Source organism: Manacus vitellinus, unplaced genomic scaffold (genome assembly GCF_001715985.3).
Source record: "Manacus vitellinus isolate BGI_N305 unplaced genomic scaffold, ASM171598v3 scaffold_22_pilon, whole genome shotgun sequence".
In the NCBI taxonomy this organism is placed as follows: domain Eukaryota; kingdom Metazoa; phylum Chordata; class Aves; order Passeriformes; family Pipridae; genus Manacus; species Manacus vitellinus.
The window spans coordinates 2,392,326-2,418,367 of NW_021939632.1; the positions used below are offsets into that span (position 1 = coordinate 2,392,326).

Below are 26,042 nucleotides of genomic sequence, written 5' to 3' on the forward strand. Positions count from 1 at the left end.
ATGTTCTGATAACTGCATACTTAACACAGGATCTGTAACACCCACGGCTTTCTGGGTTTACAGTTATCTTCACTAAACAAATAACCCAGATGATGCTATCCAAACAGAAGATTCAAATGCCAGTTTTCTTATCCCTCATATTAATATTTAAAAATTTAAATTTAATCTGCAAGTTAACAACCCAAACACCCAGGAGAGATTGGAAGAACATCTTGGCAGAAATCGGTTCGGATAGTGGAATTATCAGAAGTACCTCGTCTCCTTGTCTGTGTTGGGGGACATGGAGGGAGAGAGAGATGTTTTACATAGACCTGAAAGGAAAATGTCCCCAGTAAGCCTTAGAACAGATGAACATGCTCGAAGTGCTAGGCCTTGCAGTGAGAGCGTGGTTTCATGGAATCTCTCTGTCCTCATACTTGGCACACACAGAGTAATCCTCTTTAGCAGGGAAAAAAAGTAACTCCTCTCCTAAATGTTTTTAGGCAGTTTCAGGCAGCAGATGTTACCAGTGCAAGGGAAGACATTGTGATTATTATGTTGTCTTCATTTGACCCCAGACACTGAGGATTTTTAGTGCCACTGAGACCCTGTTTCTGCCCTGACATGGATGAAGTTCAGTCAGCCTCCACAGACATCACTGTTGCTAGGAAGACCTTCAGGAAAATACCAAGTGTCCTTTTGGGCAGCCTCGTGGAGGAACCTAAAAAAAGACCTGCTGTCCCCAATCACCTGCTGGAATCAAGTAAGTTTCTGCTCTCTGACTGTTTCCCAACCTTGGAGCAATCCTAAGAAGAGGCACTTGGCTGTTATTTTTTTTTTGCAACTCACAGGCAAAACTCCCATCCTGTCGCTTAAGTTGCAGCTTCTAGTGAACCCACACTATAGGAGAGGTAGTCAGGGAAGAAATAGTAACTGTACTGATTCTGGCTGACCCTGAAGTTTTGGGATGGCTTGTTGAAACCATGATGCCAAGAGGTAAACTGGTGTCAAGATCATGGCTCTGCTGGGGTTTTTAAAAATTCATGCCTACTTAACAGGAGAAATAATCTGTCTCATTTTTTTCTCTGTAATATATTGGGTATAGCATAAATAGACTTAATCCATATAAGTAGAAATCATCATGTGTATTTCACCTGGTCTCCTTTTCTCCCTGTTTTATGATCTACAGAGATTTATTCAGCATTTCAGAGGAGCAAGGTTGTACGGGCTGAGCCTGCTGTGCTACACTATGGAGGGTATGAAGTTGGAAAACATCACCAACAGACACTGGTAAGTGTCAGAGCAGGGACCCTCTTGGGTCTCATAAAAGGACAGCAGAATCTGAGCTGACTGCTTGTGGTCATGAGGCCTTTGCTCTGTGGAGTGCTCTAAAAAGCAGCATTTAGAATGTGTGGCCCTGTGGTAACAAAACAGACGAGTACCAGCCACGCCGTGTGCAGCACCCTCCTTTACACTCTGTTTTAATTTCTGTTTCCCGTGTCTGCAAGCAGTGTAAGTGATATGTGACTTGCACATCATGAATGAAGAGATTCATGTTTCAACTCCATAAGAAGCTTGTTTTCAAAATGCCCTTGGCCTGTCACTGCATCTGCAAGCACGTTCACTGTTGGGAAAGTTTTGAAAGTACCTTTGGCCTTCTGCCAAGAACAATTTATTCTGAGGAAGGAAACTCGGTGCATAGGTTTGATTACCTTTCCTTGGGAATGGTTTGGGTATTTCTTCTCTCTGTTTTCCCTCTTCTACCTTCTTTATTTATATGGTAAATGTGTTGAGGCAGAGGTTGGGTAGTTATGGGGGACCGGGTTCTCCAGATATAATGAAAATAAACAAGATGCAGGAGGTTTTACAGGCTAAACTGTCACTATCCAAAGGTTTGCTACTTTGTAATCCAAAACAAAAACATGGAGTATTACATGATTCCTGTTGTTTCAGACTTCTCTAAAAATGGTCAGTAGATTGCTTCATTTTTTGTTCCTCTTGCCCATAAGCAAAACATGATCAGAATTCAATTCAACAGTAGCATTTCTTTTAGCAAGACTGTTGTTCCTTGGTTAAGAATTGTGACTTGTTTCCAAAGAATAAAAATGCAGGATGTAAGGTTTGCATAATTTTCTTTTAAATTCAGAACATATTCAGAATTATTTCTATTAAAATAAAAATTATTACTTCTTTGCTATGGAGAGTTTTACAAAAAGTACAGTTCTCAATTGACCTCTTATATTTAAAGTGCTTTGTGGTTTTGTTTTTCTTTTGTTCTACAGAAGCTGACAAATATTTCTGCCAATGCAATAAACCTTCACATAATACCACCCCAGACAATGTATTTTCAGATCAAATACAGCAAAGCAGTAAGTGTCAGAAAGCTTTCACACTGCCCTTTGCATGCAGCACCGGTTTTGTGTCATATAAGCAGCTTTTACATGCCTTTTATCTTGTTTTGGTCCATTTCTAGCACCGGCTTGTCCCTGGTTTGTCATATGTGGTGACAGTTGATTTTTGTCCTGATGAGTGGCGGTATTACTATGACTGCATCCGGATTCACTGCAAGGTGAGGATTTATCACAGAATATAGTTAAAGTTGTGATGGAATGAAACAACTATTTGGACACAATGACAATGACAAAGGTATAGTTAATATTCTAGAGTCACATGGATTTATTCCCAGTAAGTCTTGATTGGAGTATTTAGTTTTAAGCATCTAAAATTTTCCTCTGTAAACATCCCAGAGCTGTGGCTAAGATTATATTACTTATTCTGCTATTCTTTGCCAGTAGACCAGTTTTTGTGCCACACTGATGTAATGTCTTAGCTGAGCAGGCTCAGAGGAGCTCAGGAGAGTTGCATAAAATATGAAAACAAATGTATACTAAGGAGAAACACAGTGATAATCTTGAAGATCTTTTATGCCCACTTACTGGCCAACTACTAGAGAAACTTCTTATTTCCATAACAAGCTAGAGAAACTTTTTATTTCCATAACAAGCTGAGAAACTTAGTACTGTTCAACCAGGAGAAAAAAAGGTTCCATGGAGACCTCATAGCAACCTTCCAGTATCTGAAGGGGGCCTTGAGGGGAGCTGGAGGGGGACTGTTCATCAGGAACTGTGGTGGTAGGACAAGGAGTAATGGGTACAAACTGAAAGAGGACAAATTCAGGTTAGATATTAGGGAGAAGTTCATTACTTCGAGGATGGTGGGGCCCTGGCATGGATTGCCCAGAGAAGTTGTGGATGCCCCAACCCTGGCAGTGTTCAAGGCCAGGTTGGATAAGGCCTTGAGCAACCTGGTCTAGTGAGGGGTGTCCCTGGCCATGGCAGGAGGTTGGGACTAAATGATCTTTAAGGTCCTTTCAACCCTTAACGTTCTATGGTTCTATGATTTATTCATTGTAAGACATAAATATTTGCATCCGTTTGTTTGTTTGTTTGCTTGCAGGGAGATGATAACTTGGTTGTTCCCATGCATGCTTATCCTGCTATGAATGTTGTAGAATTTCCAACGTTCATAAATCTGTCTGATGTATCAATTGGTCAGAGGTGAGTTAAGGACAGACATTTGTCCACATTTCATGAGGCATGCCCAAACCCAGAAAAATCTCATTTTCCTCTATTTGTACAACTTAATGTCTTAGAAGTTTTAAGGAAGTAATCTGCCATCTGGACTTCAAAATAATCCTGTACATGAACTGTTTCAGGTGCACATTCTCAGTAAAGTAAATGCTGTGCGAAGTTAGCATGTAAAGATGGAACCAGATTTTCATTTAATCTAAAGCAGTGGTGACTCACCTCATTCATTATATGGTGAGGCAGTATGGCTGCTGTTTGTAATCTTTACACTCCCAAGTGCTGTGTCTTTTTAGCATTATTAGGTCGTAAGTGAATGGATCTTCCTTTCAAGATAAAGGGTTCTGGGAATGAAGGTTTGGTTGGTGTAAGTTCTGGAAATGAATGTGTGGTAGGTGTTAAGTGCTAGCAAATAGCTTACCTTAGTCCAGACACTGATCAGTCATTAGATTTGCTTCTTATTTTTAAAAATATTTAGAGTGATCTGATGTGAAGCTCTGAATGGCATAGCCTTCATCTCACTTTGCCTGTTGCATGGATGTTACACTGACTGTTCTCACTAAGTAATTGGTAGTAGCTGTTGATAGGAACTGGGAAGGGGAAAAGGAGAAGGCAGATCCTGTTAATTAGGATTTAGTTCTGCAGGATATTGGTTATATTAGTTGTATTCATGGTTGTTAGTGTAAAGATTTGAGTGAATTATAGGAACTGAAGGTCTTAGCTAGGTTTTGTAGCCTGTGAGTTGAAAGTATCTCATGGATTCTACTGAAATATGAATTGGCAAGGCACATAGAAGGAAAATTCTGCCCACTGAGTCCAGCATTGCAAACGAATATTTGTGTCTTTTGGGTTTTTTTAATCCCTTTTAATCTGTTAAACTCTAGTGAATCCATCAAGAGTTGTTACAGCTTTCTCACAGGACTGAACACAACTCCCGACTTTTTGGATGCCTTTAGACATGATGTGATTCTGATTATTTACTCCATTTTAGTGCTGAAATATACGGAATTTTCATATTCCCAGAATATAGAGAAGATATTAGAAAGAGTATAAAATATAATTTTAAATAATGGGATTTTTTTTTTTTAACACAGCAGGGATGCATGCTCAGAGATAATCCTGAGGGAATTCGGAAGAGTTCTTGAAAAGAAAACTCATAGTTTCAAACCTGAATTTTCTACCAGTATTTTTCATCATTAAGCTATTAAAAACTTCCCTAAAAATGAAAACTCTCTGAGGTACTTGGTACTGTACAGAACCCAAGGGTCTCTGGGCTCAATCCATAGCCGGTGAGGTCAATGGAAAAACTGCCTATTAATTCCATAACTGTAGAATAAAATCTATATTCTATCACCCATTATTCTCCTTAGGTACAGAAGGTCCATCAGGCAACAGGTGGCATAACTGTCTTGGTTTTAAGGCACTTTGGTTACTGTTCAAGCTCCACTATACACTGAAACAAATTGCCTGCCCCGTCTGCTGTTACAACTTCTTCATGAACAGGTCATATTAAGGCAGAGAAAAAAGGGCTTTGCTATCATTGCTTATTTCCTTAGGCATTTCAAAATGTGCTTTCCAAAAGAACATTGTGTATAACATGCATTCTTTGCTAATCAACAGGATAGGATTTCAGTCAGGCAGTTAATAAAAAGCAGGAGTAAGCCTGGGTAAATTGATCTTGATTTGCAGGATGAGGGATGGTGTTACACCAATGTTTTTGTGTTTCAGTTTGATCTGTGAAAATACATGCATACAAAGACAAAGCAGCTTGAAAAGATTTGTGCTAATACTCTTCATACAACTTGCATGAGACATAAAGGGCTTTTATGAAAATCAGGCCACAGCATCATTATTTCTACAGTGGTTAAAGCCCAGTCATGTATTGGAGTTTTCAACACTTTTGAGGACTGCACAGTCTTTTCTCATCATCTTTCACAGGGAGGGCCATGGGAAAAGGTTGATTTGTGGTTCTGTGCTCATTGTTGCTCCAGTCTGGATTGTTTGTACTTGCTAGATACTAGAGTTTGTAAGAATTTGAGGATACACAGAAATAAATTCCAAAAAGTAGGTTTTTAAAATTTTCTGTAATCAGATTCTGTATGGGTAGGAGAAAGTAAGTCAAGATGTAAAATGTTCAGTTTTCAGATCAAGATTTAGCTTTTGTTTCCTCAGGAAATGAAAGATTTGAAATATTTTGCTATTTTGGAACAGTGAGGAATTATAATTTTCACATTAATAAGTAACCCACTCCTCTGAACACAGATAATTTAGTGCATGTTGTGTATAATATTATTTCCCAGCTTGTAATTGTAGTTTCATTAATCTCATTCTTCTTTTCTCTCTTTTCAGTAAGGAGTATGTTATCCCGTTGCAGTGCAGCTGTCCAATAGATTTTGAATTCCACATTGATATTATTCAGCCTCACAGAGCCTTCACTGTCCAGCCAACATTTGGTAGACTGAATTTCTTTGAAATTCTAAATGCTAAATCTGTATTTATTAAGTGCAGTTGCTTGTGACAATGTATTCAGTGCTGTACAGAAAAAAACTTTGTCTCAGGGTTTTTCCAGGTAAATGCAGCCACTCATATGCAGCTTCATGGCAAAGAGCCATCAGTGGCTGGTAGATTTCTTTTGGTAATGCCCAGCTACAGACCTCTGACAAAATATGGGATGTTCCAAACAGTCCATCTGGCCTTTGTCTTCCCAGAAGAGTATCCCAGAAAAAAATATCAACCCAGTAAAACTTAAGTCAGAAATTTTGGTAACCTGAAACTAGGAGGTACTGAAGGCCATCTGAAAAGTACAAAAACATTTCAGCTCCTTCTCAAGCCACTGAGCTCAGAGATCAGCAATCAGAGAATCAGATAATCATTTAGGTTGGAAAAGACCTTTAAGGTAAACCTAACACTACCAACAGAGTTCACCTTCAAGGATGAAATTCTTTAGCAAATTGTATACACATACAGGAAAAACCCAAACCCAACCCAATGAAACTAACTGGGGTTTACAGGTTGCAGAAAGACAGGCAATGATCACTTGAAAGGGATGAGAAATTAGTCTTTCTGATGAGCAGAATAAGGTCCTTGTTGCAGAAATGTTGAGGAGTCTCTGTATCGTGGGATTGCACTGAATGTTTAGGGGTATGAATAGTGGTTAAAGTGGTTGAGAAAATAATGCAAAAGGTAGTAAGGAAATAGGGTCAAGTAGAGATAGGTGATGCATCAAATCCAGGTGAGTCTCCCCACTTGGAAGAGCACAGAGGAATATGTTTACAAGGCTTTGCTCGTGAAAGCAGAAAGTGATGAAGACAACACTAGCAGATGCAAGTGAAGAATGTCCACATGTAAACAGACAATCGTTTTCACAGCAGTATGAAACATTACAGCCCGCCTGTCAAATCTTTCTGCTATTGCAAAATATCTTCTATTATCTGGCAATGGACATAGTTCTTGAAAGACACTGAGACCTGAAATATTTTCCATGCCTACTGCCAACCACTCACAGATTAAATTGTTTAAAAAAAAGATAGCCCAGAATCAATTTCAGCATATGTAACTGGGCTCATGTTATATGGACTCTTACTGGTTTTCTCCTCTCATCACAGGAATCATTCCAGGCAATGAAAAAGTGAAAGTAACTGTGAAATATTCCCCATTTGAGTATGGAACAGCACAAATGGCAATGCAGTTACGGATTTCAGAGTTTCGCTCGAAACCCTACGTGTGTGTATTCACAGGAACATCAACACCACATCTGGGTCTCATGTATGTGTGGCTGACTGATCTTTGAGTTCCTTTGCCCAGTTCCAGAAAATACCTATGTAATAGGATGTCATATCATTTTGCTGTAATAGTTTTAAGCATTTGTATCTTTGGAGACTTAAATTGCACTAATGTAATTTGACTGCTAATACATATACCTGCTCTGCTACATCATTTACTCAGAAGTGGAACTACCAAAACAAATATAACAAGAAGTTACGTGTTCTTAAAGAAGTATTGAGCATCCTTAGCTTCTGTTGTTCCTCCTCTTTATTATTTTTATTGTTGAGGCCTTGCAAATGCAGGGAGTTGTGAGCAATGAGGCCTTTTGGGCTATACTTAATTTTTTTGTGAACACTGAACATTAAAAAGTTTGGTTCCGGTCATTATTTGGGAGAGAAATTTCCAGTTTCTTTCTATACCTAAAGGGGGTGTAAATGCATGTACTAGACCTATATGCTGTTTCCAGAGTACCTGTGAGAGCAATATCTGTTCTTTTGACATCTAGAAAAGAACATTTTGACAAACAACAAAGTCATCCAGCAAAAAAAGCTGGGTCTGCAGGAAAATTCATGGTGTGGAGAAGAGACCAAGTCAGCCAACCACGATCGAAGCCTATTCAAAAGGTAAAGGTGTGAAAAGACAATAATTACAAGTACTTTTCTGGGCTGGAAATCTTTCATGTTTCTATTTCTTCCTATTAATTTATATCTCACAGGAAATTGAATACCAGAACCTCAGATTCCCCACAGACTTGTCAAATCCGTATGCTGTAGCTACTGTTTTGATGCAGGAACCAGGCAAATTGAAGATTAAGGACTTAAAAGAAGGTAAAGTAATTAAGCAGCATAAACTTGGTCTTAGCATTATTTGTAGTTTTCTGATGAGGAGCTTTGCTTCAGAATTGCTGACGGGATGTGACAGTAGTTTCTGTGAGAAATCTCACCTTAGCTTTGTGTATTAGTGGGTTCAGTTACCATGATGGATAGATTTCACAATTAAAAATCCAATCTAGTTTGAGGTGTGATATGACTTTTTGATATTCCTGCAGCCCTTTCCCAAGGCAGAGAAGGGGTAAAAACCAGACAGATGAAGGAAGCTGTATTTCAATTAAAAGTCAAACAAAATGTTGAGGAAGAGGAAGCAAATCATCTAAAGTGGTAAGTGTTAGTTAACCACATTATCAAGACTGGGATTTACTTAACTAAGGCCTCTGTGAATGATGTATGCAGTATCCACTAGTGCATAATACTGCCATTTTTTGTCCCAAGAAGGCTTGTTTTACAACTAAGTTACTGTTGTTTCATTTAATTTTTTTCTCTTCTGCCTAAGAGCAGTCTCAGTAGTAATCCACAGTAGTAGTATCCAATGAGGTCTTTGATTGTGTTATGGTTCCATTCAGAAAGAAACCTGCTGAAAACCTTGTTCACCCAACCTTTTTCTCAGGCATCTCATCTTGTGCCCTTAAGGGCAAAGGAAGATTTTGTCATGGTTGTCAATAAATCAAGACTAAAATGAATAGTGGAGTGAAAAGAATTACACTTGGAAGTGTTCAAAAACATGTCGATGTGGTGCTGATAGATGTAGACATGGTTTAGTGGAGGACCTGGCAGTGTTAGTTTAATGGCCTGACTCAGTGATCTTAAAAGTCTTTTCCAGGCTTATTGATTCTGTAATCCTAAATACATCAAATGGTGTAAAGCAAAACATAGCTGGATGTGTAAGCAGATCTGCTCTTACACGGAATGTCATGGACACCTAGGCACCTTAGGAAGAGGAGAGTGAGTCTGTTAGCCTTTAAACAAAGCAAACTATGCATTAAGTAAAAAAATTTCTTGCCTCCACTATTAATGCAGGCAGGTTCATAAGGGAGAAGATCCAGTCTCTGAGGAATTTAAAAAAGAGATTATTGAAAGACGACAAAGGGAAGAAGAGCAATACAAGGTTAGTCTTTGATGTTTTTTTGTAAATTTAAAACCAAAGTTATACTTTCAGATTATGCAGTGCACTAGTGAATTGTAGCAAGCTCTCTACATCTTCAGTTTTTCGTCATACATCAATGCAAAGCTGTACTAGCTGTGCTTGTTACTGCACTTATATCTTTATTGTGCCTGTTTCTGACGTGGTTTTATCTTGGAGGTAGACAGAGAGAAGAGTAAGCTATTCATGGAAAGGTAACTAGATCTTTGGCCAACCTAGCAGATTTGCACCCAGTCACATCACAGTGGCACATTCCATCACAATCCTGTCAGCACTGTGGCTGCATCCAAACTTCTGTTTATTTGTAGCTCTCTGAAGAGCTGATGTCCTGAATGACTCACAGTCAAAGAGAGAGATGCAGTCAGTACTCTCACGCAGAGCCACGGGGAGATAATTCATACAGTTGTTCTGCACCTTCACCATCTCTCTCTTTGGTTTCTTCCACTCACTCCAGACTGCAGGTCATCTTCCACAGAGGTGACAACAACAATAAGCAATACTTGGTGGCAGGAAATATTTTTCCATGTGGCACAGCCCTCAGAGACAGGTGGGGCTTGTCCCTCTTATCCTGCCTCCTGGATATTCAAGTAGCTTCTGACATCTCACTGACTTCCAAGGAACTGCTTGCAGGAGTAAAATTATTTACAGACAGGATAAAGGCTTGATTTATACAATGAATTAGGCACAATTAATTAATTCAAACATTTTATTTAATAGTAAAAAGGAGGAAGTGAGTAAAAAAAAAAATCTAAATTGTGAGATTGTTATATCACTGAATTGATGTATATTAACTTTGTTTAGAAGCATTTATTTCCTTACCTGCTGATTCTGGCTATGCAATGTAAACCATGTTTCACTAGGACAGAGATCTGATTGAAACTCAGACTAGAAAAGACATTATTTTACTTTGTGTGACTTGCTCGAGGGTTGCAATAATCACTCTCTAAAAGGGAATTAAGTCTATGTTTTGTTAATGCACCTCCAGAACGTTTCATTGCAAGTGAGTTTCACTAATTGTAAGGGAGGAAAGAATTCGCTGGATGGTTTGTGCTAATGTGATTGTTCTTCCTGGTGACAAATTAGATCCAAAGAGGAGACCCTATCATAGAACAGGAATTTCAAAGGAATGAAGTAGAAGTTTCCTTCAAACGTGTTACCCAGCATGTTGGCCAGGTTTGTACATACATTATTATAGCCTGCTATATGTTATTATCACCTACTAAGCTACCAAACAGCCATAGATGTTTGACATTGAATACTTTTCCTCCTAATGTTCCTATTTCTGTGTCAGTGCCTTATTTCCCATTTTACTTTTAGGTAGGGCAAGCATCATGCTACTTGCACAGCTCATGTTCTGATGTTCTGATCTAATATGAGAGTCAAGAGGAAATCTGCAGGCCTAACCTGAGATTTATATTGCTTGTTTCTCTCCGGAGAAGCTTTCTCTTGCCTGATTGTAAGGTTAAGCTTAAATCATAAGATTTGCAACTTTTACCTGCAGGTCAGATTGACAGGAACCTTTCTGGTACTTAGATTTTTTTGCTCCTTCTCTGTGGCATCTTTCACCCTTCTTTAGTATGTGCTATCAGCCATTATTGCAGAAGGGATACTGGTTTTGCTGGGCCCCTGGTGTGATTCCTTACAGCTACTCCAGCTTCACATCTGTGCAAGATGAAGTCTATATTTGGTAGAGACCCTGTCCATTCTCTCTGCTGTCCAACTGCCCATGTAGTGCACTTAAATCATAGTATGTGTCTGCCATTTGTGTGGATGCAGACCATGCAACGTTACCTCTGCATTCCCTATACCACATCTGCAAGTTTTTGGTGATTACTTCCCACTAAACCCCTTAGTGAAGGCTTCTGGTTAAATGCCAGTACTGCAAATGCTTTCACTTGATTTAAGTTCAGTATTTAGGAATAACATATGGATGCAGGCCAAGGAATGGCTTGAGCTGAAGGAAATTTCTCCCTTATCCAGTTGTAAAAGGAGTTGTCCTTTTTCTTTTCTGTTTCCTTTAAAAGAAAAATACCATGCAGCATCCAAGTGTCCAACCCACATTTGACTTGCTCCGTAATGACCCCTGGGACAACAGAAAGAGGATGTTAAGGAAATTCCAACAAGCAGCATACAAGGTAAAGTGACCAAACAGAATGCGGTGTGGTGGCATGATGCCTTGGAAATAGCACAAAAGAACATGCAAACAGACACATAAGGAGTGTTCACAGCTAGCTAGGGATTTGATAGTTTGATAAATATGGCCCTACCTCAACAAGAAATAAAGATATGGAGTAAGTTTTGTATTCAGCTGGTGCTTCATATTGCAATTGAGACTAAATGAATGCAGATGAATTTTTTTTTAAGTAAAAAGTACTTCTGCACAAAAAAGAGAAAATTTCAAAATGCATATAGAACACTGTACCCAGTTTTGGGCACCTGGTACAAGAAAGACATCAATAAGCTGGAGTGAGTTCAGTGTAGAGCCACTGGGGGGTCTGGAACACTCACTCAGTAAGGAGACATTGGGTTTAAATATTAACTTGCATCTCCACTGCTGTTTCTCCAGTAAATCTCAATGTAGCAAGCAAGATGGAAATGTCCTGCTCTCCTAGTGTCCAGTTTGGATATTCTCCAATCTATTCAGAATATTGAGGTCTTGAAATGAAATGCTCTTTCCTGTAAGATAATTTGCTGTAAATGGCCCCTTCTGGTATTAAAACCTAGAGCTCTTCATTGTTATCCTGTGATATATGGGCAAATTACACAGTGCAGGTTGCTACTTACTCTCCTTGTTCTCAGAGCCACAAATACAAATATGGCCCTGATCAACTGGCTGTTCACTCATTGTTAAATCTGTGTATGCCAATAAACAAGCTGAAGGATTAGGACCTAGCCAAAAAACCAGTCTGATTAACCTGTAAGGCTAAATTAAGGTTTTAACTGTATTTGTTGTGTGATGTCATTGTAGAGTTGAGATCCATTCTACATCTCTCTTTCCCATTTTCTCCCTCCTGAACAGAAAACTATATTCTAAAGTAGAGATATCTGAGTGAGCTCTGTAGAATAAATACAGTTTTAACACACAAAATATATTCCTCTAGCTGTAAATCTCAGTCTTCAACTTAATATTAAATTTGAAAATCATTCTCTCAGATTTCGATTCAGACTCGGCTGAATCGTTTATTGCATCTGTTCCGTGGACTGACCAGCGAGGCCAGAGGTCAGGAGGAAGGGTCTGTGTCTGGTAAGGATTAGAAGAACAGTTTGATATTTTGACTGTGGACTGTGATAATTCAGGTTGTGCTGCAGTGTGCCAGGTTCATTACATATAAACATACAGACAGAGTCTTTACAAAGGAGTCTTCCAGAGGAAAAGAGAAGTGTGACAAGGTAGACTCATAAAGTGATTTGGATTGGAAGGGACCTTTAAAGGTCATCTAGTTCAATCCACCTGCAATGAGCAAGGACATCTTCAACCAGATCAGGTTGCTCAGAGCCCCGTCCAACCTGACCTTTAATGTTTCCACCACCTCTTTGGGCAACCTGTGCCAGTGTATTATCACCCTTATTGCAGAAAAATGTCTTCCTTATATCTAGTCTGAAACTACCTTCTTTTAGCTCCAAACCATTATCCCTTGTCTTATTGCAACAACCCTGCTAAAAGGTAGAAACAGCTGTAGTCAAAACACATCTATTTTTCATACATATTATTTCCTAGATTTAAAAAATGTGATTAACTCTTCTTAGGCACCTTATCTACTTAATAACAGGGCAGAAGCTGTGAATTCTCCATCAATGGAAGTGTTCAAGGTCAGGATGAGGCTTCAGACAACCTGATCTAGTGATAGATGTGCTGGCCCCTCGCAGGAGGGTTGGACTAGGTGATCTTGAGAGGTCCTTTCTATCCCAAACCCTTCTACATATAGCCCGAGGAAGAATGGAAGGGCAAACAGAAGTATATGAGAAATAAGCAGATGAACAGATCAGGCAGAGCCCAAGAGTCAGAGACAGGATAAAAAGAACTTACTGCATGTGGGATAGAAGGGGGAAAGACTCCAGAATGTGATGAAGGCAGGATGTCTGAACTCAGGCAACATGACGCAGTAGGAACCATGAGATACGTGGCCAGTACTGGGTTCAATTTTTTCCTCATCTCTTTCTCATGTAAGTGCTTTTAATCAATCACTTTTCTTTATACTGAATTACAAATGCTGGCCTGGAAAACTCACTTGTTGCTTAACAGTCATAGAAGGAAACTGGCCTTGGATGGCAGTCATAGTTGGGTATATGGGGGACAGAAAAGAATTTTTGTCTCTTATGTCCCACTCCCACACACAATTTGACAACTGCTGAGACACATCTTTCCACATCGGGCCTTTTCCTGCTTTTGCAAATAGGCACATTTAATTCCCAGTATGCAGGAGTTGCAGGGATGCTGCAAATAGATGTAATGGCATTTAGTGTAAGAGAGACCTCTGACTTATCCCTTGCTGAGCAGAAGGAGATAGAGAACCAACCTGGAACGACTGGGCTGTAATGTCCTCTCAGGAAAGGGTAAATTAGATCTGTCTGCTAGTCAAGGTATCATGCTTCATATCTTGTAGATGTGACATTTAAAGCCTTTAGGAAGTATTACTTTACTTTTTAATATTAAAATTACTAGACACATCCTGTTTTAGGAAGATGTTAAATACATTTTGTGGCTTGATTCTATTTTTGAAACTGTGTATTAAGATAAATTATGAAACTTTAATATTTGTTTTCCATTAATGACAGAAACCAGGAGTTTCAGCAAATCAAAGAAGAGTGAAGAATGTAAGGGCCTTTCTTCCAGCATATCTGAAGATCTTATATTGCCTTTTGAATTCCCCTTTTGCAGTTCCCATGAACAAAATGATGATTTGGTGGGTATAGTAAGTAAAATGTTGGTCAACACTCAAGATAGGATTTTGTTGAAGATATTGGCCTGGTACTGCCTTTATTAAAATTTCACACCATGACTGGTTCTCACAGATTAATTCAGGACTTGGTATTTATTAAGGGTACTGCTGAAAACAGTAAAAAAAAAATCTTTACATTCTATAATTCTTAGCAATACATTAATGTTCAGAGTTAATTAACATCCACGATTTTGCAGAAGAAAATAAAGAAAAAAATAACTGAAATCCCAAAGTCCAAGAAAGAACAGCAGAAATATCAAACTGTATAAAATAAATGTTTGCATAACTATTTCCATATGTTTTCAGTTAGCTGTGCTGATGGATTGCTGCCAGTGCAAAACAAAATGCCCACAATATTCCTGGTTTTTAAATACTGTTTTCTTTCAGGCACCTGATGCTCTTGGCCTAGTTCCTGTTGGATCTGTGGATGTGAGAGTCAGACATATTCTTCCTTACTATGACTTGAAGGTGAGTTAGCACAGCTCCCTCAACTGTATTGTATTTCTCTCTTCCACCAGTCCAGTTAGAAGTTTTCTGCCTGATTCAATGGCCTCTGTGCAGCCCAGTAAAAATGCTGCCTTCGTACGGCTGTGTGATTAGCATGCTTGTATTAAAAACATCTCACCTGTTTCCACAAGTAACAAGCTCATAGTCAGAATAGTCCCCTCTCTCCAGACAGAGAGATGAGTCACCTCAGCTGAAACTATTGTATCTCAAACATCAAAGTCCTTCTGTGAATGAGGATGCTGTGAGCCCTGCACACCACACAGTTTTTTCTTTTGTTCTGGAGTTTTATAAAAGTGACACAATAAAAATGTCCTTCCTTTTAGAAAGTAATGGAAGTCTTCTGTTTAACTGGCATCCAGTTCTGCATGCTTAGTTCCTTCATAGGAAATACAAACATCTCCTTCTTGAAATATTTAATTTTTTTTCAATTTTATGAGTATAGAAACTTTTTTCTCCTGAATTCTAAACCCATTTCTCTCCAATTTTTGAATAGCAAAAGATCAAATTCTGCATCCCATCAAATAAATATAATTCCTTAGGTTCAAATCCATGCAGATTTTGGGTCAAAGTACACTTTCTTTTTATTCAGGTGATGTGACAAGTCTGGAAACTTTCTTGTAGCATCTTTTCCCCTTACTGCACATTGCTTCATCTGTCAGTGTTACACCCATTACTCACACAGCCTTTTGCATCCCATTAAGTGCAGAATATTTGATCAAGAAACTCTTAAATCCATTATCTTTCACAGAAAAGCAAGAATGAAAATATTCTCTTATACCCTTATTCAGTTTGTCCTGATGAATTATGCCTTCTCAAAGTTTTGATCATATACCATGTTCCAGAATGGCGATCCAAGTATCCTTTACCACAGAGGTGTGATGTGTCCGTGATAAAGCCGGAATGTTCTGTTCCATCTGTGAGTTAACCAATAGTGATTATTGTCATCTCCTGCAGCACATCTTTTTTCTTTGCACTTAGGTTCCTCAGCATTCCAACATTATGAAGTATCAACCTTTCTGTACACACTATGCAGCCACAAGTTACAAACCTCGAGAACTTTCCCGGCCACTGAGGCAGGGAGCCCAGGTAACAAATCACCTCAAATTCACACTTTGCTGAAGTCACTCCAACCCTACAGTTCTACAATAATTTGATTAATTTTGTCTCAGCATTTTATACTGAAAAGCTTACTACATTCTGAAAACCTTTGATGTCTGTGTTTTTCAAGGATGAATTGATTCAAGTAGCTCCTTCTGCTGAGGGGCAGCTTGACCTGGTCTTCCAGAGGACAGACTTTCACAAACCACCCCCAGGAGAGGATTTTTACAAACCATCCCCAGGAGAGGATTTTTACAAACCATCCCCAGGAAAGGATTTTTACAAACCACCCCCAGGAGAGGATTTTTACAAACCATCCCCAGAAAAAGTAGCAGAAAGAGATATCAGCCTCTTAAAACTGGTTCCTCCCCGAGCTTTAGTCTACCCTGCAGAGAGCAACCCACTTCGCATTTTTGTAAGTAGATGTTGACTTCCACAAAGAACCTAGGAAAGGAAGGAAAGTGTATTTGTTTCATCAACAGCCTCATGTGGAACTGATAGGCAATTTTCTTACTCAGATTGGTATATAAAACTATACAGAGTGAGAGTAATCCTTTGTGATGCAAGCTCTGGTAGATAGGAGTCACAGAGCTCATCTCAGTGAGAGAGGGAACTTTTCACTTTAGGATGGGTTTTGACCAGTTTAGGGAAGGGATGATAAGGCAAAATTGCCAGTGAAAGCAGAGAACTGGAGACCCTTCCAGTCTGACACTCCACAAATGTTGAGTGATCACAGAACTCCCTGGAACACCATGGAGCCCCTTCCTTCTTCTCCACTTGTTTCCCCATTTGGATGCCAGAGGAAAAGGCATGATCTTGGCATCTCAGTCCTTCTATAACCTCCTGCTCTTGCCCAGATAGGTAGGACAGTCTTTTCCTGCTGTTCAGCTGGGGGCCTGCAGTTCTGCCTGATCCTTGGGGAAACAGAATAGTGAAGTCAAAATCTGCTCACAATGCATCCTGCTGCCTTATAGTTTCTAATAATTCTCAGAGCATCCCAAAGCACATTTCCAAATTATTAGGCACAGAGATTCAAAAAATCCCCATCACATGCTGTGCGTGGGAGGACTTTCTGTTACTTACTTGTTGTGTAGATTGTGCTACTTGGCTCCAGCTGCAGTTTCCCACACAGTGCAGCTCAGCCTGCAGGTGTCTGAGGTGTCTCTGAGCAGGCAGAGGCAGCTGTAGAGCTCAGTGCAGTGCAGTGTGTGGGTGCAGGCAGATCTCCCAGCCAGCGTGGCACTGTGCCTGGCTTGGGCGGCTCTGTCTCTGAGCATTTCTTAGTTGCAATGGCCCAGAGCCCACTGTGCTGGTCTGGTGATCTTGGCATAACATGTATGTATAGACTTGCCCTCACTGCCTGCAGCCAGGACTCCAGTGAACTTTCTGATGAGATCTTCTCTGCATCTCTTTCATCCCTCTGTCATGTCATAAGAGCCAGGCACAGCCTGATTCCACACTACCCAGCATTAGGCTTTATCCAGAGACAGATGCTAGTGCAGGGAAATTGATGGCAAAATGCTCACTAGCTTCCACAGTGAGTCCACTTTCCCTTTTTGGATTCTGTACTGTTCAGAGAAGCAGCAATGGATTTTAGAATAATTAGGCAATAGCTTTTTCTCCCAAGCTTCGAGACAACAGCTAAATTGCTGTATTTTAGACAGCACAGAGAATGAATGAACCAGACAGATTATAGGATGAGGGGAAGGGATAGGAAATGAAGGATCACACCAAACAAACAGTCACAATGAGAGAAGGCTGTGAATCTGGGGACACTAATTTTAAGAAATGAATTTTCATGAATTTCATTCTTTATGGTGCTCAGAACAATTTATTAAAATAATCTCTTCATTGTTTTTAGAACCCTGCTCCAGGATTAGTTCCATTTTTACTTCCATTGCCCTATTGTGAATCAAATATTGAATATCATCTTTGTCCTCATCCAAAATACACCTTTACCAAGGAATGCCCCAAAGGATCCAGTATTCCGATCACACAAAAGAAATTTCTGCATCACAAGGTATGGCCTTTTGGGTTTACTGTATGAGTATCTGGCTTGGGTATGTTCTTGCCGAGAACTTGCTCTAAGGAATCAAAAAGGAAGATGAAGTCATCCTAAATAGAAGATATTTTCAAATAGAAATTATGCATGCACTTAAATATGGTCATGAATATGACATGGGTCAGAATAACTAGTTCTAATAACTCTTGTTAGGCTTTATCCATGTCTCTTATTTATCCCAAAGTGTTTCTTTGCTCCTTCTGTCTTTTTTACTGTCTATTGTACTTTCACAATGTACTAACAATGATGGGAGGATCTTTGAAATATTTAGCTCTCCAGATTCAATTCTCAGCCAAGAAGTGAGACGCTCTGCCCTGCAAACCTCTCTCCCCACTGCATTATGTACTAAAGGTCTGATTACTGTAGCACTTGTCATTTCAGGAAGTGATTTCTGGAGTAATGGAATGGAGGAAATTCTCACCACTGGTGTATTCCACTTTTTCTAACGTTCCCACATTGACAAATACAGCACCTAGGTAAGAAAGAATTTGAATATACAGTGCCTCTACCCTGCACTAGTTTCTGTTGCCTATAAGTATATTGACCAGTTACTAGTCCCACCGATGAAAATGGGCCTATGGGTGTAATAAATTGCTGCTCAGAAATCCAAAACCAACAGGAAAAACTCCTACTGAACTCCTTGGAGGGTGGGTTAAGAAAAATATCATTAGGGGAAATGCCTAGCCTGGGAAGGAGAGTTCCAGTCTGTGCTTTCAATGACATCTCTCCTGGAAGCTTGTTGTCTCAGTCCTAGCAGACCCTAGGAGGTACAAACTCTGTCTGTCCTGCAGGAGTATGAACAGTAAAACCTTTATTGTATGGACACTTCTACCCAGTGGTAACCAATATCTCTCAGGCTCACATTCCCTTGTATCACAGCAGTTTCTGGTGTACTCAAATTTTCCAGGAATATTTAAAAGTACCTCATCTTTATTGTAACCGTAACTACTGTGAAGCTTCAAAATATAAAAAGTTTAGTGTAGAGTAACTGCACTAATACCATTAGCATTAGCAGCTTAAACTAATACCATTTCCATCACAGGGATCCTTACAGTTTAGATATGCTTCCAAGAGATGTACCACCAGTGCTGTCTGACTTACCCGAGAGAGACAAGGAGAACATGATTGATCAGTAAGCTTCTCCTCTATTCTGTACATGTTGTGATTGACTATGTGTTAACCACTTGTGTGGATGGGTGTAAATGTGTCTCGAGGGATCCTCAAAGGCAAAAGCACAAAGTCCCTCTTGCATAAAACATACCTTTGTTTTGTTGGCTAAAAAATACTTTTAAAAGGATAAAGGTCAATTGTTTGTCATCTTTACTAATTTTTAGTGAGACAGATGAGGCTGAGTTTGAAATGATTCTTACTCCAGAGATGGTGAGGGCTGAATTTCCACAGATTGGTCAGGCACTCACAGAAGAAGATGAAGATGAATCGGCAAAAGAAGAAAGGTAGGTATAATTTTAAATTAGGAGAGAGGAATAGGAAGGAATCTGAAGTCAAGCATCCCCTTCAGAATTGCATAAAAAGTCATACTGATATGCTCTAGGGGCTCCATCACAAGTGGGATGTAGATCTGGTACTTTTGAAAAAATTTGCACTGCAAATGCAGTCTCTGGATTTTACTTCAGAAAGCAGCTGTGAATGTGACACATTGGCTTGCATGTCTCTTGTTTGGTAATATCAACATGATTTAACACTTGAGGCAGTTTTCTTGCCTTCTCAGAGATATTCAGCATTCTTGGACCAATGACTTTTTCTTTTCAGTGACCCTTTTGGTTAGATATTTATTAATGCTGGCAGAGGAAAGAACCCTTAGAGTTTGCCCCTGGCATGGTGCTTTTTACTCATAGGTCACATTTGCTGTGCTGTTAGAGCTTCACACTGCCCCAACACACATTGCAGCAGGTAGTATGGGTATGATAAGTGATTGCAGAGCAACGCAGGAGAAAGTGCTGAGCTCTGACCCTGTGTTTTCACAAATACCTTGTGGGACTTGGAGCAAGTGAATTAATCTTTCTGTCCAACAGTTGTCCCCTTGTCCCCTCTTTAAAATGGTCATGATGTGGCTTAGATGTCAGGATGAGCATAATAACCTTCAGAAACTTTCAGAACCATCAAGAATATCTCCTTTAATTTTAGAGTGAAATAATTTGATTGACATTGAAATCCCGTGTAACTGGCAGCCATTAAACTTAAAACCAGAGCTGTGTGTTGTGAGGTCTCTGACAAAACACTGATTGCTGTATTGTGATTGCTACAGCATTGATTGAAGATAATTTGCTGTAAAAATGTAGATGTGTCAAACTCAGTGCTGTTCGTTACATTTTGTGACACTCTGCTTGTCAGAACATGGGGATTTGGGACAGCTTGTGGAACTAAAGAGTGACCTTTTTCTTCCACAGTAATACAGTGCTGGATGATGCTTCTCTTGGGTAAGTAGTTTTATAACCATAAGATTCTTTCTCTGTGAAGTTTTAGATGTTTTCATCAAAAATGAAAATACTTTTCTATATTAAATGACTCTGGGTATTAATATTTACTTGTTGAAATCTTCCCTATTATTTTGGCTCTGTAAAGAGGGAAACAAAAATTTCTTAGCAAACAATGAAGTCTCAATCCTTTATGTTGTCATTGGCAGGTTCTTTGTTATTATTGGTGGGGTGCTATTTACTAGATGACAGAGGATGTGCTGCTCCTCTATCACAGTTTCAGCATTTTATCCTTAAGGCAAATCAGTTTTTCATGTGGCTGCTCTTGTTCTGGCACATGTGTTCCTTCATGGATAAAATGTAAAACTCAGTTTGTATTTACCTCTCAGATGGTTAACTTTCCTAACTGGCCAAACCAGGAGTGAGTGTTCTTTCCACAGTTTCACTGCTTTTCCAGTTCTGCATAAGTAATGGAATTGCCTCTGCATTCATTATTTAAAAAAAAAGAAATTGTGTGTCTCTTTCTTTGGATTTTTCAGCATTCCTAAGTAGTTTCCCTGGTTATTATAAATACAAATGATGTTTTAAATTTCTTGCAGAGACCTGCACAACTATCCGGATGGACATTTTCAACCCCAAAACAATGAGCTTGGAGAAAGGATTCAAAAACATGTGGAGACAATGAAACTGAAAGCTCTTAATAAAACCCTTGTTCTGGGATAAGAATAATTTTCCGAAGTCCGTGGCTTGGCACTGCTTATCCTGTTAATGTACAAGGCCTTCTAAATCCCAGCTGCGTTTACTTTCATTCAGTGAGGTCAGCAACTTCTTGTGCCAAAGAGAACTGCCAGTAATGCCACCTCTGTCAAGGTCTCTCACTGTGCCCATTACACCAAACACAATAATTACTCCAGTGAGAAACCTCAGCCTCGTACCTGTTCATTTTGTTCTGGTATGAAGGACCAGAAAACCTCAGTACTACCATGTAATTTTGGTAATTAATTTACAGCCCACTACTTTCAAATAAAATGTGAAAAGACCTCATGACCAAATTCTTCTGAATTTGTTTTTTTCAGTTATGACCTGTCCTTGAATTTTTGCAGGTAAGTTGCTACATCTCAGACTTGACTGTAAACCATATACTCGAGACTTTTAATGAAAGGGAATACTTGAACACCATTAGTGTCCACCAAGACAATGTCCAAGCACATCTCATTAGCTGTTCAGAGGTTTCATTCAATGCACAGCTCTTGGCAAAAGGATTATGAATGAATTGCATAGCCTTGTGAGAAACCTGTAATGCTCAGGGTGTATTCCCAAGAAAAGGAGATTTCTCAGCATATCACCTTGCAGCTGTCTCCTTACTTTTTTGTGGGAAAGCTGGGCATCAGGCAAAATTGGTTTTAACCATAGGAATTGATTGCTCATTTTGAAGAGTGTTCCAGGCTATTTGTGCTGAAAAGCACATTCTTCTATACTAAAAGGCATCGAAATTGCAGCAATACACACTATATTCCTAGAAACCATACTCCTTTCCAGGCATACTTAAAACCTTTAGGAAAAGAGAGTGATCAATGTAGACAAGCTGTAAAAAGCCCAGGAAGATAGAAAATAGGAAAGTAGGGTGGAAAAGCAACAGGATAGCCTGTATTATACTAGCTACATGATATCTCTGCTCCCTTTGAAGAAATAAAAAGCTGGAAAGTTTCTGCTAACTGTCTAATTGGCAAGGGATTTGTTCAGAATGCAGGTCTGGATATCTGCAGATTTCTCTGACTACAAACAGTTGCTTGAACTTGTACACGTGGTGTTTTCTTCTGTAGGTCCTGAGGAAAGCAGTTGATCTTTTAAGAGATGAGCTAAGAGTTGAGCATGTTTCTTAACATGACCATGACAAAAACATTCTCACATTTTACAGTGAAAACAGTTCACAATTCATAGTTTAGGTAAATGAAGCATAGGTAATTCTTAGGAACTGGTATCTATGAGCTAAATGTCTAATCTAGTCTAGTAAAGATGGAATAAGTGTTCAGAAACAGTGGTGATCAACCAAAGTTAATCTCTTTTTGTTACAGCAGTATTATCTTTCCTTCCTTTTCCAGAACAGTTTCCTGGTCATCCCAATGGAAATTATTCATGCTCCTCCATTCTCCAGTGGAAGACACCAGCCTTCAAAGAAATGAACCTCCTTTCTATTGAAGTGATCCTCCTTTCTCTGCCTTAGTGCTTTTATGGGCCAGGTTTCAGTGTGTAGAGAAGTGCATTGCCTTGCACTAAAATGTTCCTAGAATTCAAAGGTGCTCTTGGTAATGCACAGACCCCTGTGCATTATATCCTCCAGGATATCTCATAATAAAAGGCTGGCTTTTCTGGAGGTAATAAGCTCTCAGAGGCAATCCAGCTGAGTCCAAGAACATGAGATTTGGCTAAATAATTTGAAGTCTTAGGTTTTCATGAGACCTCTTAAGTCAACCCCTGGTTGACAACTGAACAGTTTCAGAAATGGGGCATAAACCATAAGAATTAGAACCTACAATTGGTGGTTTTTCGCTGTTCGGTGTTACAGAAAATAAATCGGAATAAAAAGAAATGATGTTATGGAAAATGTGCCTCTGGTAACATTACCCAGTGGATCGGAATATTTCTGATAGTTATTTTGATCTGGGTTATAATTTATAATGTGCTGAACCGGGGCATTAATTTTGGAGAACGGTTTTACGTATAAAAGATGTGCACAGTTTTCTCTGACAGACTTGTTAACAAACAGTTGCTTACAGGGCCTTCTAAAAGGATCGTTTAGTAGGATTCAATACCAATTGTGTGAAATGTCAACATTCAACATCAGTGCTGTTTAAAAGAGCATTAGTGCAAACTCTAGCCTTAGGCTATGTTTTTATAAACTGTGGAACAGTTTATAAACAGTTTATTAAGATGTCTTTTAATGAGCTTTCTTATGCCTCTACTAAAGCTGCAGATCACTTTCTTTTGAATGTGCAGATTTTCACATACAGTTTGCAAACTAAGATCAATTAATATATATATATGTAGCCAAATTTCCCTACATTCTAATGTTAATTTGTCAATTACCTTATTTTGGGAATCAAAGGGCTGCATTCTTACTGATGTGAGTGGGAAGGTAAGAATGTGTAAATTGATGTGCAGAATGTGACAAGTTTATTTCCAGTCACTGCAAGTAAAATTGCTGCTGTTTCCCTTGTTTGGAAAGGATTAATTGGCTAAATGACAATGCAACTGTTTTACCAATTAAGATATATCCATCTTGCCTGAAAAAAGCCTGTCCTATTAGCAAGGTTAATAAACACTGACTCACTCTTTAGCTTTTCTCCCTTCTATTACATAAATGAGCATTAAGCTCTAAATCAAATAAAAGGTCCATTTTAAAAATTAAGAAAATGTTAATGTGGAAATGATCTATGAGCTTAAGTGCTCAGTAACTGGGTTGTTAATCTCACTTACTGTTCCATGATGAGAGAAAATCCATCAGGATCTTTAAAATGTAAATTAATTGTATTTTATAAGAAGGCTGGGAGAAAAACAGAAGTGTGTGTCTGATGTAAAGAAATGGATGAAATTATATTTTCAGCTCATAAGAATAGTTCAGTTTCAGTTCATAAGAATAATAATGAACCCCAGACTAAAGAAATCTTGTTACCTTTGGATTTGTAATGCAAGGTTCAGTTATTCCAAGCTCTGGTTGAAGATTTTTGTCTGGGCATTTATTTGGTCTTTCTTCTGCATAGGTTCCTTTGCCTTATGGAAACACCATGGATGCTTCTCTCCAGGTGTTTCACCATGGAGGATTTTAGCTCTTGCTGAGGCCTCTCCTGCTCTTCCAGTTCAGTTGGAAATAGGCAGCAGGTTTAGAATTTATTGCATGAGATATATGCAAATGATGTAATTTCCTTAGAAAGCTGGAGAATAGAAACTTCTGTGTGTGTTTGTGTGGATAAATTTCTTTGTAAATGTGACTGTGAAGTGCTGCTCTGCAATCTGTAAATGCATCATTTGTATGTTCCTGTAGAGACACAAACAGCTGATGTGCTGAGGGCCTCTATGACTTTTGAAAACCACAGCAGTTATCAATGTACCTAGGTTTTTCATAGAAGTTATTTTAAGGCAGAATTGGTTTAATAATTGTTTTTTCCTCCTCTGTTTTCTGCTTCTCCCACTGTCAGTCTATGCACAGAGTACCAACACTGGTTGCATGGAGTAAGTCCTCTTCTTCAAGCAGTTGCAGCTTGAAGACAACCTTCTCAAAATTTTGGGGGGTCTCTAGGTTTTTTAGGTTTGTTTTTCTTTCCTGAAATGTAATAAGCCTTCAGAGAGGAATTCTAAGCAGTGAGTAGTGTCTACAGCTGTTTGGTCTGGTGGCACAAGTCAGATCTTCCAGCCTGAGCAACCTCTTTGGCCTTCTCTAGCTCTGCCTGCTGCCAAAGGGTGGTCAGTGGTAGCTACTTTGGAATAGGGCCTGGAGAGCCATCAGGAGTAACAATGCTGCAGTTCCTCTCTGGGCATTGTGGTTTGGGGTATTGTCAGTAGCAGGGTCTCTGAGTTGCTCAGAAGAGATCTGTTATTCCCAGGAATGCTATCCCATTCATTCTGCTCCCACAGACTGAAGGACTTGATCCAAAGTATCTTATGATTCTTCATTTCTATGGACCTCTCAAGTAATGTGTCATTTCTACACTGCTGGAATTTGTTGGAAGTCTCCCATAAATACTGCAGTTCTGAGCCATCCTTTCATTGGCTATGTCCCTCTGTGTCCTCCAAGAAAGCTGAATTCATCAAAACCAAAAGCAGTGCAATATCATGGCAATACTTCAAGCCCAAAACCAAGATCCAACAATAACATGATCTGGCCAAAAAAAGCCAGACACATCTGACAGGGCTGTCTTCTGCCACCTAACACCTGCAGAAGGTAATTGGTTGTGAGGAACCTCCCAGATTATGTCTGTATGACCACAGCAGGAACTTGAAAATTAAATCAAGAAGCTTCTGAAAAACTCCAGGTGATTTCAGAACACCTGCAGGAAGTATTTTTCCAAAGCACTGGTGCATCAGAAAACATCTTCTGATGAGCTGCACACTTGTGCCAGGCACCATTTAGTTCCAGCACATTCATGTTTTACCATCCAAAGGGTAAACTGAGTTTTAAGTGAGTGAGGGCTCTCCATGGTGAGGAGCAATAGCATGTTCTTCTGCCTTTAAAGAAATAAAATTTCCAGTCCAGGATGCAATCCTATTGTTATCTGGGAACGTTTTTAAATGGTTACATCTTTTCCTGATGTTTCTAACTACTTCAGTCAGTTTCTATGAGTTTTTAATTGCACAAGAGACTGAGTTAATAGTGCATTATTTTTAATCAGTTCATTTTATCTAGCTTCAAAATTATGAACCAAATTATCACCATCACCAAGTAATTACTGGTTTATAATAATTTCACAGTGTGGAGTCTCCAGTAATCCAATCTGCGTTGCCTACAAAACAACACTGTGCTGTGTCACCTCAGGGATGTTGGCTGTGTGTGTTGCTGGCTGAGTTTCAGAGCACCAGATGAAGAAACCAAGGCTTATTTCCCTTGAGTTTGGATTTACATGATTAGTTCTCTGTGTGTTACCCTGAGAATGGACATCAAGTACCAAGAGAGAATTGCTTTGAAACAATTCTCTTTTTG

At 39.2% G+C, this 26,042-nt stretch overlaps 1 protein-coding gene across 1 annotated transcript; it reads left to right on the forward strand.

The window, feature by feature from the left end:
- Positions 1-561: 561 nt before the first annotated feature.
- Positions 562-21,643, forward strand: CFAP221 (cilia and flagella associated protein 221). The gene is made up of 24 exons (XM_018072434.2): positions 562-742; positions 1,169-1,269; positions 2,262-2,348; positions 2,453-2,548; positions 3,436-3,536; positions 5,913-6,016; positions 7,169-7,328; positions 7,834-7,951; positions 8,044-8,155; positions 8,377-8,485; positions 9,182-9,269; positions 10,389-10,478; positions 11,345-11,440; positions 12,459-12,549; positions 14,082-14,209; positions 14,633-14,713; positions 15,731-15,838; positions 15,981-16,265; positions 17,712-17,870; positions 18,294-18,388; positions 18,955-19,044; positions 19,247-19,366; positions 20,321-20,350; positions 20,947-21,643. The coding sequence occupies exons 1-24, from the start codon at positions 604-606 to the stop codon at positions 21,068-21,070; spliced, it is 2,712 nt and encodes a 903-aa protein (XP_017927923.1). The 5' UTR covers positions 562-603; the 3' UTR covers positions 21,071-21,643.
- The last annotated feature ends 4,399 nt before the right edge of the window (positions 21,644-26,042 follow it).

Excerpts from the sequence above, each read along its gene's own strand:
- CFAP221 (XM_018072434.2), top strand. The coding sequence starts at position 604 with ATGGATGAAGTTCAGTCAGCCTCCACAGACATCACTGTTGCTAGGAAG. Across the intron at positions 743-1,168 it reads CAATCACCTGCTGGAATCAA|AGATTTATTCAGCATTTCAG; the intron begins GTAAGTTTCTGC and ends TATGATCTACAG. Across the intron at positions 8,156-8,376 it reads GATTAAGGACTTAAAAGAAG|CCCTTTCCCAAGGCAGAGAA; the intron begins GTAAAGTAATTA and ends ATATTCCTGCAG.